This window comes from Procambarus clarkii, chromosome 40 (assembly GCF_040958095.1).
Source record: "Procambarus clarkii isolate CNS0578487 chromosome 40, FALCON_Pclarkii_2.0, whole genome shotgun sequence".
Taxonomy (NCBI): domain Eukaryota; kingdom Metazoa; phylum Arthropoda; class Malacostraca; order Decapoda; family Cambaridae; genus Procambarus; species Procambarus clarkii.
This window is the reverse complement of record NC_091189.1, coordinates 16,512,541-16,527,651: the sequence shown is the minus strand read 5'-3', so window position 1 is coordinate 16,527,651 and position 15,111 is coordinate 16,512,541. Positions and strand designations below refer to the sequence as shown.

At 37.4% G+C, this 15,111-nt stretch overlaps 1 protein-coding gene across 1 annotated transcript; it reads left to right on the top strand.

Annotated features, from left to right (window-relative positions):
• Window positions 1-5,608: 5,608 nt before the first annotated feature.
• LOC123757936 (uncharacterized) lies at window positions 5,609-13,526 on the top strand. Its single transcript, XM_045741903.2, has 2 exons — window positions 5,609-5,736; window positions 8,136-13,526. The coding sequence occupies exon 2, from the start codon at window positions 8,808-8,810 to the stop codon at window positions 10,833-10,835; it is 2,028 nt and encodes a 675-aa protein (XP_045597859.2). The 5' UTR covers window positions 5,609-5,736; window positions 8,136-8,807; the 3' UTR covers window positions 10,836-13,526.
• The last annotated feature ends 1,585 nt before the right edge of the window (window positions 13,527-15,111 follow it).

The window sequence follows — 15,111 nt, the reverse complement described above, 5'->3', positions numbered from 1 at the left end:
GGTGTTTGTTGCCCCGGTTCCGGATGTTATGGCGTCCCCGGTGGATGGACGAGACCCTTGGCAATGGGTGCTCTGGGAGGCGTTCAATGTAAGATTCCCGCGGGCCAAGTTCCCGGGCAAGTATGTGCTCTGATTTCCTGTGCATTTGCTCTGACATGCTGTGTGCCCTTCTGGCTGTTTCTTTGCCCTGTTCTATTCTGTGCTTCTGCCTCTCCCTTTGTGCGTAGCTTTGCCGTGTGGCATATTAGTTTCTAGTGCTTGGCGTCACTCGTTTCGCGTTTTGGCTTGGCATTTCGCCTTTCCTGGCTTTGCGATTCACCCTTCACGGGTACGCCGGGGCGCCTCCGATCCCAGGATCGTCGTCGCCCCTAACTCAACAACAACAACAACAAGAGATTTGGTGGATGCATAATACACAGTATGTTAAAAATTTATGAATGCATCTGGGGAGGGCGGCCGCTGCTTAAAACAACCTAGTGTGGGGACCGGTTGTTGAAGCGCTCCTCCGTAAATACTACAAATACAAATTGCCAACAAAACCAGACACCTTGCTTATCCCTACCTACACCTAACTATAACCGGGTACCCCATCTAGTGTGTTATATAAACTGTTATATATATATATGTCGTACCTAGTAGCCAGAACGCACTTCTCGGCCTACTATGCAAGGCCCGATTTGCCTAATAAGCTAAGTTTTCATGAATTAATTGTTTTTCGACTATCTAACCTACCTAACCTAACCTAACCTAACCTAACCTTTTCGGCTACCTAACCCAACCTAACCTATAAAGATAGGTTAGGTTAGGTTAGGTAGGGTTGGTTAGGTTCGGTCATATATCTACGTTAATTTTATCTCTAATAAAAAAAAATTGACTCATACATAATGAAATGGGTAGCTTTATCATTTCATAAGAAAAAAATTAAAGAAAATATATTAATTCAGTAAAACTTGGCTTATTAGGCAAATCGGGCCTTGCATAGTAGGCTGAGAAGTGCGTTCTGGCTACTAGGTACGACATATATATATATATATATATATATATATATATATATATATATATATATATATATATATGTTAAACCATGTAACTAGCTTATGAAGACTATAGCTTGGTTAGCTCATTGAATTTTTGGGGATCAGTTCGTGAGCCCCGTAAGTGCCTCTGTAACCTTCTCCACTCCAGCCCACAGGATAACAATTGAGAGTTACTACGGCCGTGTACCCAACCTGCGTGGCAGGCTTGCAGGAGGCAGCGACCCAGATAACATCGAAGGCCATTTCTTTATCTGATAGGCTTGTATCTTTTTTATATATATGTATGTATACATTTGTGATATGTGACCACATATGTGGATATGTTCACACACACACACACACACACACATTCATAAAAAATGAGACATTAGCAAGAACTTTTTCAGTGTCAGAGTAGTTAGTAAATGGAATGCACTAGGAAGTGATGTGGTGGAGGCTGACTCCATACACAGTTTCAAATGTAGATATGATAGAGCCCAGTAGGCTCAGGAATCTGTACACCAGTTGATTGACGGTTGAGAGGCGGGACCAAAGAGCCAGAGCTCAACCCCCGCAAGCACAATTAGGTGAGTACACACACACACACACACAGGCTGTTTAACACAAGGGGCACACGCACTAGGGGACACAGATGGAAACTGAGTGCCCAAATGAGCCACGGAAATGTTAGAAAGAACTTTTTTTAGTGTCAGAGTGGTTAACAAGTGGAATGCATTAGGAAGTGATGTGGTGAAGGCTGACTCCATACACAGTTTCAAGTGTAAATATGATAGAGCCCAGTAGGCTCGGGAACCTATACATCAGTTGATTGACAGTTAATATGATAATATTTGGGATTTACATAAAGATAATGTTATCCTGCTTGTAGTGATAAGGTTGTTATCAGTGATTCAGTGATGTTTTCTAGATAGCGGTTTAGAAAACATAAAAATTTGATCCGTCCATGAAGCCTCAAGCACATGCTCGGGTATATATATGGCTACAAAATTCTACTGCATTTGGGTATATTCCAGGTGGGGCAAAAAGGGTTGGGTCCATTTCCTATCACCTAATGCACCTGTTCACCTAGCAGTAAGTAGGTACTAGGAGTTAGTCAGCTTACTGTGAGGTTGCCTCCTTGGGGAAGGGGGTATTCTGTAATGTAACCATGGGGGGAGGGACCTCAATATAAACCTAGCGCGTATAAATACACTGGCTGCCTGTCCCCCGACACAATCAATTATTAATTATAATTATAGGGCGAAAGGGTATTATAGGGTGAAAGGTTATGATAATTATTAGGTGAAAGGTAACATGTCCAACCATTTCTGGCCCACCCGAGATCCCCGAATATGAGTCGTAGTATGTATGTATGACATACTACGTATGAATGTGTGTGTGTGTATATATATATAATATATATATATATATATATATATGTCGTACCTAGTAGCCAGAACGCACTTCAGCCTACTATGCAAGGCCCGATTTGCCTAATAAGACAAGTTTTCATGAATTAATATATGTTCTCTAATTTTTTTCTGATGAAATGATAAAGCTACCCATTTCATTATGTATGAGGTCAATTTTTTTTATTGGTGTTAAAATTAACGTAGATATATGACCGAACCTAACCAACCCTACCTAACCTAACCTAACCTATCTTTATAGGTTAGGTTGGGTTTGGTAGCCGAAAAAGTTAGGTTAGGTAGGTTAGGTGGCCGAAAAACAATTAATTCATGAAAACTTGGCTTATTAGGCAAATCGGGCCTTGCATAGTAGGCTGAGAAGTGCGTTCTGGCTACTAGGTACGACATATATATATATATATATATATATATATATATATATATATATATATATATATATATATATATATATATATATATATATATATAATTTTTTTTTTTTTTTTTTTTTTTAAATATAATAGGGAAGGGAGTACCACCTCTGGCTGGAAGAAGGGGGACCATAGCCTCGGAGGAAACCACACATAACGCATTGGAGGGAATGTGGGTCCCCTCCAATACAGTTTCTGTGTGCTTTTCTCCTACCACCCCCTTCCCTTTTTTTTTTCCTTTATTGTGTATTTAAAGGTTACAAAACATACAAGTCAAATGCCTAAAGGTTATGGATCTCTTGAAGCTCCTCCGCTTCTGGACAGGAACCGAGGACGCAGCAAGCATTTCCCCTCTGGATCGCCACACTGAGACGCTGAAATAAAAAACTGGAAGCCCTTGGGTCTCTGGTGACGTCAATGAGCTTGGACCCCAATTCCTTGAGAAATCCCAAGGCACTCTTGCCCCAGGGGCCATGCGTCTCAGACGCTATGGGAACAAAGAGGTATTGACCTTCCAGTCGCCTGTACTTGAGTGATTTTGCTGTTTCCCTGTGGTTGGCCGCCCCACCTGCTTGATCAGCTCCGAAGTGTACATAGGTGTCAGCCAGGGTGGATACACATGTGTAGTCCCACACCAACTGTCTACCCTCCTTCCATGAGTATATGGTGATGCCATCAGGGCGAAGTGCTGGGAAATCCGGGTTTTGGACCCCTAGGATGCGAGGTTCTCTCTCCGCTGGGCACCCAGCTGAGACGAGGCTTCTCTTGATGATGTCATTGACCTCGTTGTGTCTTGCATGCCAGCCCTTTGTGCTTCCGCAATGCAACCCATGCAGTCCGTATTGGTCTGCTTCCACCCTGTTGCAAATACACTTGTATTCAGTGTGAATTGGGGCACCAAGGCGGAGGGCCACTGCTACACGAAGGGATTCTGGATCTAGGCGCGTGCCCATTGCAGACATGGGTACTGCCAGGAGGAAGTCTCCTGCATGGGGGGCACGCACTGCTCTGAGGCGGGCTTTCTCCTTGTCTGATGTTGCGACGCTTAGCATGGCATCAGCTACTTTTTCCACTAGAGGGTGGTCCCAGCCGGACTGTTTGTGTTGTTTTGTTGGCTCTATAATGGTTGCTGGGGCTGCAAGAACATTCCACTGATTTGAACATTCAGTGAAAGCAGGATCGTGTATTCCTGCTGAATCTCTCAGGGTTGCAGGTAAAATATCTCTGACGAGGTATTTTATATATATATATATATATATATATATATATATATATATATATATATATATATATATATATATATATATATATATATATATATAATTGTGTGTGTGTGTGTGTGTGTGTGTGTGTGTGTGTGTATGCAAACAAGCTTGAATGGGTCCCAAGCCAATATGCAACTGAAAACACCCCCCCCCAGAAGGATTCGAACCCAGACAGCCAGGAGCACTATGCACCTTGGCGTACCTGGTACCTTAACCATTAGACCACACTGATTGTACTGACTGACACTTCTGGTGCAATTGTAGGGACCCATATATAGCCTCGGAGAAGGAAATATAGAGCATTCAGAGAAAAACGTACCATTTAACTCTAAGTACGTATGAGAGTTCACTTCTACCACGCCTTTTTTATTTGTTGTACACTTTATTGTACATGGTTACATAGTTAAGTTACATGTCTGATTGGTTACAAAAAGTGGACATTAAGAGGAAATAACGGGAAGTTCGTTTCCTAGCGGCAGTTGATTTATATAGATAGGCCTATATTATGGGAATATGTAAACGGTACAGTTTGTTAGTCACTTTTTTCTCTGGGAGTACGTCTATATATATGAAGGCAAACTGCTTTTATATTTTTCATAAATTTTATATATAGGTAGAAAAAATCTTTAGAGTAATAGGGGGGACCTTTGACAAGCTGCATGTCATAGCTTCCTGTTCACGTTGAGGTCATTAGAAATGGTGGCCTCGAGGTAAATTCAGGTAATACGTTCAATGGGTCTTATCCTGATCATCCACTGGAAAGTCGATAAATTCAGTTGAGCAGCATACTTGGGCTTGCCCAGTAACTGAATGGGTGACCACTGCACGGAGATTGTCGGTCATTTGGTTGTTTTGGCCTCAATAACTTTAATAAACTTCCTGGATCCAAAAATATTCCATATCAAGGTCAAAATGACACGTATAGAAGGATATATTGTACAGGATGTACGTACTGCAACACTATAAACCAGTATGTATAGTCTTCGAAAAGGTTCCACGTCACATATATCACGTTATATATAAAATACAACGTTCTCTACTATTTTTGGTAGGTAAAGCTAGGTCAAGGTAATGTTATGATAGGATAGGTTAGGCTACGTTATAATAGGATAGGCTTAGTCAGGTTTGTTTATGAGTTAGTTTAGTTCATTTATTATGTACCCCATACCCTTCTTGTGGGCGGTAGTGGAAAGGGTTACAGAGGCACATAATGGGCTCAGGGACTGAACCCCATAGTTCATTTAGCTAAGCAAGTTACAATCTTGATGAGCTAGTTACAAAATTCAATATAAGTCGTTATGTATTAAGTAGGTTAAATTACCTACTTAATATTATCTGTTAGATTAAGGACCTGCCCGAAACCCTGCACGTACTAGTGGCTTTACAAGATTGTAAATACTGTACTATTCAATGTATTCTCACAAACCCAATGTACCTTCTTGTATATAAATAAATAAATAAATGACGTGGCGGAAATAACGCTGTTGACATACTGCGGACCGTATCTCTGGCTCTAAAACGTTTTAGACGTGTGAACACAATGCAGCGCCAGACACGAGCTCAGTGACGCAGTGGACGTGAGGGTGAGGTGGTGCACCGCCATCTCCTGCTAACTGTAAGTTAAATTACATGTTTTGACTCTTGGGAATCTCCAGACTATAAACAGACATAGTTAATTGAAGTAACATTCTTATTTATGGCGTATTGAGCTTTTCAGTGGGTGGTCAGACAATTTTTCCTAGTGATGGCCTGATAAGGTTCTGCGTAAATATCCTGTGTGAGGAATTAATTAGTAACACATACAGACACACATGTCATCAGTATTAATGTGAATCTAAATAAGTTTATGATCATCCAGGGAATAGGGACCAAGTCGGAGAATGTTCAATTGATTTATACTCTGAACTCCTGAAGCCTCCAATAGTTACCTCTCAACTAAAACAATGTTGTCACACCCTAGTGCACATATTTTTTTATTAATTTTTATTTATATATGCGGAATTCGAACCCAAAAATCTTGAATGTGAGTCGAGAACGAACCCAGCCGTACTACCGGGATTTACAAATTAATTCATGTGGATAAACTTAACATGGGGTACATTCTTGAAAATCCATTAAAACATTTAGTATGCAGGGGTATGGTCAAAGCATTCACAAGAATGTTGAACAAAGCTTGTTTTCAGATTGCCAGAGCCGAAATGCTATGTGTTAGTGGCTTTGCAAGAATGTTACACTTGGTCACTAAAGTGTGTACTCTCACAACCCAATGTACTTTTGTGTGCCTAAATAAATAAAAAAGCGCCGGCTTCCTGTCCTTCTCGAGGCCACTGGAGTGTTAGTGGCCCTCGGGTAAATTCAGGTAAAATAAATATATATATATATATATATAATATATATATCTATATATATAATAATATATATAATATATATATATATATATAATATATATACGGTATCTATCTATCATTAGGCTAGGATGTTTTTTTTTTTCTTGCTATGTACCTGTTATCATTTTTATAAATTTTGCTAGTATTTACCTACTTAAAATTTTCTTAGATCAAGGACCTGCCCGAAACGCTGCACGTACTAGTGGCTTTACAAGAATGTAATTACTATGCTATGTATCCTCACAATCCCAATGTACCTTCTTGTACAGTATATATATACAGTATATATAAATAAATAAATAGATGTATTTGATTAGATTAGGCTTGGTTAGGTTGGGTTGGGTAAGGTTAGGTAGGTTTTAAAATTGATTGGCAAACAGTTTTGTGTATGATGTGACTTTTATCCACATACAATAGTTTGATAAGGGGTTTATTATTATCACAGTTCATTAAATTGGTGTAACATTGAATGCAGATAATGTTGACAGGGAGGAAATCACATTTAATCATTTAAATAGTTATCAGAAGATAGTGTGACATGGTGAGTTTTAAGTTCTATTCCAACATTTTAACTAAAATGAAAATTGTGATATCACACTAGATGATCTTTTATGTATGTATATACAGTACTGTACAAGAATGTACACTGGGTTATCAGTGCTGTTTTTTTATGATTAATTGATAGTCTTTCAAAACATCTAACATGCTTAGCATTTGAAGCATTTATATACTCAAAGCTAACATAATGGAAGTCAAATTAAACTAACCTTAAATTACATAATGTAGCTAAATATCAATCATTGTTAACATTTGTTAGTCAAACAGAACCATTTTCTGGACCAGTTTACCTGTTAGTGAAAACGGCTTCCATAAATGCAGTACAGTACTATAATTTTGTTTTTGGCAGGATGAATTAGCTCATATAAAACAATGTAAAGAAATTCATTTATCTGAAGACCATCTTTAGTGGTCTCAACAGACATGAAAATACCAGCTTGTTAAAGGTCCCCTCATTTCATTCCTGAGGATTTTTTCCAGATGAATAGTTGTAGTATTTTTATACATCACAGGAAAAAAAATAAATTTAAAACATTACTGAAAAAATATTTGTATCGGTTTGTTTTCAAGTAGAAAAAGCAATACGTATGTACTTAATTTCTATTACTTGGTACCTTATCCCTCCCAGCCATCATGGAAGACCTTTTTTGATGACCCAGTGGACAGTTTTTCCAACCTTGTGATAAATTGGAAAAGAAGGGAACTATCAGGAGAAAGAACTAAGCCATTATGACTATTTCATATGGAAGGGATAAAGATTTGGGATGGGAATTTCTAGGAAGGGGCCTATATGATCCTATTTTGCCAAAAACCACCTATTGGGATGCCAAGCAAGATTGACAAAACAGTAGTCTGTACATTTACTTGCTAAATACACACAGGTACTCTAGTCCCTTGCATATAGTTTCTAGAATTTTTGCAATGTGTTAACCCTTAAATGTCTCCAATTGTGTAGGATTGGTATGCTACCAATAACAGTCATGTTTAAGTACAAGAGGTACTATTCTGAAGCTTGGTGAAATTATAAATGAAGTACCTGTAATCTAATGTGAATTGTTTTCCTTTGCAGGTTAGAGACTTCAGAGCAAGAAATATTCTTTATGACATGAACAACAGATCCTCAGTGCCAATTGTTCTCATCATTATCTTCTAAAAGTCTAAGAGGATCCTGAGAGCCAAGGATATTCCTCATAGCTGTATTTTAAGTTTGTTAGATCCTGAGAGCCAAGGGTCTAACCCATAATTATTTCTGAGAGTACTGTACTGAGGATTCTGAGAGCCAAGGATCTTCCATAGAATTATTTCCTTATTTTAAAGATCCTGAGAGCCAAGGATCTTTCCTACAGCTGTTTTCCTATAGCCAAGAATGTCTACAGTATATGGATAGAACTTGAAAGATAGTTTAAATTTTTATCTTCAATAAGGATCAAGAGTCAAGAACTACTACCAGTAACACTACAAAATCAAAAGTCACTTTTTCCCTTTCACTCTTGCCGAGGCCTGCCATTTATGAAGAATTTGAGAATTTTGAAAATGAAGTGCAGTATTTAAAATATTCATTCTTTTAGATTGAAGTATTGCTATTTCTTTATCAGCCCCTAATTACCAGATTTAATATTTAACTTTTATTTATTTTCTTTAAAATTTATTACATTATATGTCCTGTGTGGTTTACTTTACTTAAATTTACCTTATAAATTTTATATAATTTCAGCATTCAGTCAGAAAAAAAACCACAATAATGGAATCTTGTACTACAGAACTTATTTTGTGTACTTTACCTGAAAATATGAAGGTAGATGGTTCCAAACTAATTGAAACCTCTAAAGCTATGGAAGAAGTACGACTTAAAAATCACCATAAATTTAGAAGACATGGAGGTAACCAAGGTGTTGATTCTGCTCTAGAGGTTGAAAGTGATGAAATTATTATGAAGAGAAAATTCAAAGCTGAAAAGGCAGCTCTACCAATTGCTGTAGCAAAATTGATAATGGAAATTTGGTCTCCACAAATGCGTCGGCATGCTGAGAAACTGATCCTACAGAAAGCAGTAGAAGAAAATTACCTGAAAGAGGATCATCTCAAGTGGGTTCATGTGCTTGATACACCTGATGATGACAATGATAGTGATAATGGATGGCTGATAGAAACTGAAGATAATGCTATAATTGAATTAATATGGAATAGATTCAATATAAAGGAACATTATGATCAAGTGAGAAGTCATCGCATGTGGATTCAAAGAAGTTATGATCGTTTGAAAGATTTTGTACCAAGCCTCCCTGCTGAAATAATTGAACGACATGATCTTAGTAAATTTGCTTTTAGTCAAGCAATAGGCTACACTTTAAAATGGGTACATAATCTTTATAGTGAAATATGGAAGACGGCTTGTGATCTACACTTGCACAATGAACCTCATCATCCACAAACTTGGAGTAAATTATATACTCCTGAGGAGAAAATGAAGAAATTAGAACATTGGATGAAAGATGTGTGTGATTTCCACAATGGGTGTCCATATGGTCTTGATATTGCAAATCTTGATCTGAATTCTGAAGATTTAGCTGAACCTTTCTTACTAGAAAGTTTCATAGATATGGTTGGTGTTGAATGGGAAAGAAAGAAGGGGCAACAGTTGGATATTAGCATTAGGGAACTTGTTTACATGGATGACAAATTCTTGAAGCGATATTCCAAGAAGCAGCATCAGATAATAAGTAATTTAATAGAACAAATTGTAGCATCTGATGATAATTGGAAGTCTGTTGCCTTAGCAGAGAGGGAGAAAATCCTCATGACCACGGTGCCCGAACACAGGCGAGCAATTTTTGTATGCCAGACAGAATTGCAGAAGAAATACGAAGTGAAAAGACTTATTAATTTAGCTAAAAAAGAAGATGAGAACAAGAAAAATGAAGCAGACGATGATGTAATAACTGAAGAAATGGTAAGGAAAGCACACAACACTGCTTTCCTCATAATGATTGGTAAAGTTGTCATGGAACATTGGGACAGTCATTTTAGGAAGCATGCTGAGGAAGTAATCCTTAAAAGGGCTATTGAAGACAAATTCATCAATGATGGCCATTTGAAATGGATAATGATTACTACTAATCAAGAAGATAAGCAAGGAAATGCTACAATACACACACCAAGTATACTGATCAAAGATGATGTAATACTGCAGTTACTATGGATGGATTTCAATCTGCAGGAACATTTTTCACAGGTGAAATGTCATCGTTACTGGATCCAGCAGAGTTATCGGCGACTATCTCGCTTTATGTCAGAATTGCCTGAAGAAGTTATAGAACGCCATGACCTTACGAAGTTTGCTTTATCACAGAGTATAGGCTACACCTTTAAGTGGATTCATAGTATAAATTATTCAATATGGCGTAAGTCTTGTGATTTACATCTTAACAATGAGCCACACCATCCACAAATGTGGTCAAATAAGCACACTCCTGAATATAAACAGTCTTGCTTGGAAGCCTGGCTCTGTACAAATGCAGATGGCTTGCAGTATGGTGTGAAAATTGCTTCACTTGATTTGACATCAGAAGATATGGCAAAAATGTTCCTTTTGGAAAGCCTGGTGGACATGGTTGCTATAGAATGGGAGAGAAACAAGGAGCAGAAGCCTAATTTAACTTACACAGAGCTGGTTTACATGGAAGACAGGTTTCTTTCTCGATATTCACCTAATGACAAAATGTTTATCTTGAAACTAATGAACCAAATTAAAGACGCTGACAATGAATAATTCCAAAGCTTTTTGAGTAGTGCCATTATACAGTATCTGTGATATTTACTAAATCACAAACATTTTGATAATGTTATTTCACATTATTTTTTTTACAAAAATGTAAAAAAAAGTCTTATTGTATCTTTTTTAGAAATACAGTATGCAAAAAACACCAGAAATAGAGAAATACTGGTAGAGGAAATGCAAATGTATTATTTTGCATTTTGGCTAATGAGGGTTTTGTTTTGTACTAAATTTTTTATTATTATTTATTAAAAACATGGCATCATGTGTAGGGCTGAAATCAATGTTTTCATTCCAAAATTTAATATTTTTAAGTATTAATAAAATGGAAGGTACTTTCACTTCCTCAAATAAAGTTATTTCTTTAATACACTTTTGTTGTACTTATATTTGTCCCTTGGTGAATTCCAATTGAGTCTCCATATACTGTACAGGGAATTAACTCCTCATCTTATAGGTGACTACTAAAAACATAGAAGATTTTATAGGAATGGAGTCAAATCAACTAGATTCCAGAACATACCAAATCAATAGTAGACCTGTTTATGTGTCACCACCCATATGCTGGTCAACACATCTAGGAGCTCTAGAAAATTTTAATTATAGTAATACTATTATACCCCAAATTATCACTAAAATGCAGAGAGTTTTGTTTGAATGTACAGAAGCTTAAAATATAGTACTGAGCACACAGAAATTACATTAGCGTGATGCATCAAATGAAGAAATCCGCAAGGGCCGTGACGAGGGTTTGAACCTGAAGCCATGTCATAACCCATGTTTTTAATTATGTCGTAGCTCAGTTGATTAAGGCAGCATCTGGGATCCTCTCGGATGTAGATTCGAACCCTCGTCACAGCCCTTGTGGATTTGTTCATTTACAGTACTGTACTTCCTTTGCTATTCAAGTATATTTTGTTTAAGGTTTAATTCCTTTCATGTTACCTTGGATATGGTTATCCATTGTCAGGAACATGAAGCCTGTTAAGCATATTGAGATTCTTCTACCCAGAAACTGCCCATTCTGTAGGATGCAACTCGCAAAAAGTTGATTTATTACTAGGTACCTACCCATATCTATTGCTTGGTGAACAGAGGCATCAGTTGTCAGGAAGCATGCCCAGATGTCATGCTCTGCCTGGAAATTGAACCCACAACCAATCAGATGGTGAGCTAGTCAACTACTTTTCACCAATTGAGCTTAGACATGATTTATTTAATCACTTCCTGCTCACCAGGTGAATTTACCAGTCATCTGTCCTGCTCAACATGTCGGCTGAGAAACGAATGAGTACATTGTACATTAACTATTCTTACCCTATTTCTTGAGATAGGGGGGTACCAGCTCAGAAAAATTTTTAAAGCAGTACAGGAATAGAAAGTACTTGTTGGGATACCCTCACATTTACTGTATCTTTCTCACTGAAAAATGTAGAATCAGCATTGTTGCTTAAAATATTCACAGCAGTACCCAAGTGTTTCATCTATATTGTATATAGTGTACCTACCATTATAATCATTTCCCCCCTCTTACCAAACGGATTCTTCACTTAAAATGGTTGTTCATCTCTTATTACCTCAGTATTGACACAACACTGTGGTAGACCAGTATCTAGAGAGATGTGAAAGAGGTGGAGACTGGTGCTTGGTGAAAAATCAAACTTTCATTGTTTTTGTATTTAAAGGTTTCATTCTAAATCGATTTTTAACCCTTTGCGGGCAGTTAAAATTTTTGTAACATCCGGTATTCTAATGGATATATATAACATAATAATTTACTGAATTTACATGGCCTCGAAGACAAGAATCCAGTGGCTTGTTAAAGGTCCTCCCATTTGCCCTGATGGTTTTATTGGCTTTAGCAGGTTAGTAGTTCCATGGGAATAACCTTATAGGTGAAAAATTGTTTTCTGTCCTACATTGTGGCTTGTTGAGTTTGAAAATTTATATCCTTGTTTGTGTTACATCTGAAATTTTCAAGAAGTTACCTGGATCAATATCCTCCAAATTGTTTAGTATTTTAAAAGTTTCTATGAGATCAGTCCTTGGAAAGTGTGAAAGTTACAGTACAGTGTTATGATACAAACAGAAAAAATACTTATATTTTCCTTACCAGATTGTTATTCTGGTGTATTTGCAAATGTATGTTCAGGTGTCGATTTTGCCAGTGTCGGCTGAGTGTGTATGTGTACATTACACTGACACTACAAATTATTGAACACTATTGTTATTGAGTACAGTATTAACTTAATATTTGTGATTCACATGCAACTATTGTAGATTTGAAAGTAAATGCATAATAATAATACAAATTTTAATGATTGTAATTCTTTAAGCAAGCATTAGAAAGTGAATGGGGTAAGTTTTATTGTGCTGTATATTGACAACATGAGATGTATTTTGTTAAATTGTGGCACTATATTAGTGCTTACAAATACACGGAGAGAAACCAAATACAGTACCTTACCTTGAGGTTACCTTGAGGTGCTTCCGGGGCTTAGCGTCCCCGCGGCCCGGTCGTCGACCAGGCCTCCTGGTTGCCGGACTGATCAACCAGGCTGTATAAAATAAAATATATGTACTGTACTTTACAGTACAGTACATATATTGTACATGGGAGTAATATAGTACTACAATATGTTCCTTATTACAATGCTTCTAAATACAGTATATTGATTATTTTAATTTGTTGTATTATTCTATGTACTAGGATCCTTTCTTACTTTGAGCTTCTATATGAATTGAGCCAATCACAAGGATTATGTCAGTTTCTTGTGTGAGGAGTATTTGATTATGTGCAACCCACTTGTAAGACTTTTAAAGTGGGTCAGTGTTGCCATTATGGCCCTAAAATTAATTAAAAGTGTCAAGTACACAAGATATGTACCAAACACGATGGCATGCTATGTCCAGACATAAGACGGGTTAAATACATCATATTTGAAAATTTCTACACTAATGCAATCCGGTCCATCCTCGACTACGCTGCCTCTGCTCTAATCGCAATATTAAAAATTTATTTATACATTTATTAATGTACAGTACAGTATACTGTACTGTAAATATTTATTAATTTTATTTTCTTGCGAATAAATCTTGGGACTCGACCAGCCATCTTTCGCCAATTTAGTGAGTGGGAGGGGGGGCTACTACTTTACTTGCCCTCCTCGTAATAGGACCAATAGGGCTGACCCCTATTGAGCTATGTCCGTCCCATACCCCAGACCATTTCCCCTGCAAAATTGGGTGTGGCTAGCCCCAAGCATTTGGCCTCCAACCTTGGACAGATAAATATTCTCATTGAAATAGATGGGTGAAAAGTATCCTGTTTTCTGTCCTACATTGTGGCCTGTTGAGCTTGAAGTTGTTGCCAATTGTGTTACATTTGACCATTTAAATAAGTGGTCTGAATTAATATCTAACTTGTTCAGTATTTTAAAAGTTCAGATGAAACCAGCCATATGTTATGTCTGGTTCGCAGTGTTGCTAGTCCTGTTAGCCTTAGTTCTAGGATATTTGTCACTGTGTTGAACTTTAGGCTTATATCGAGGGCCCCCCCCACCCCGTCCAAGGTAAAATGACTTACCCTTCCTAGGATGCAACACCTGCAAAATGAACAGTTATCTAAGTTCCCAAACATCTATATTTAGTACTAGGTGACCAGATATATTAGGTAAAAGGAAACGTGCCCAGCCATTTCTTTCCTGCTTCGGAAGCAAACCTACAAGACCCTATCTAAAACTTTTGATAGGGTACCACATAAAAACTGGTAAGGAAATTAGAAACTCATTGAACAAATGGTAAAATACTAAAATGGACAAAACAAATCAAAGGGACGTCCTAAATGTAAATGAATCTAACAAAAAATGTGGTGAGGTACCACAAGGTTATATCTTTGGGCCAGCCCTTCTTGTCATACATCAATGACATTGATGAGAATATTGGAAACCACATCATCAAATTTGCAGACGACACTAAGATCTATGGTAAAGTAGGAAGCGAAAACGATACCGAGACTAGCTTAAAGAGAGATCTACATGAACTCTACAAATGGTCATATGAATGGTAAATTCTTTACAATATTGAAGAATGGAAGACCTTGCATGTAGGGAATAACAACGCACATTACATACAATTCTCATGTCAACAGTACTATTATGCAGCAAATTATTTTATGAAGAAAAGGTCATATAAAGGAGTTTTGTTCCACCAGATTCTGAAAGAAAACAAAATGCTTTGGAGAAAGTTCATCAGCGCGACAAAACTCATC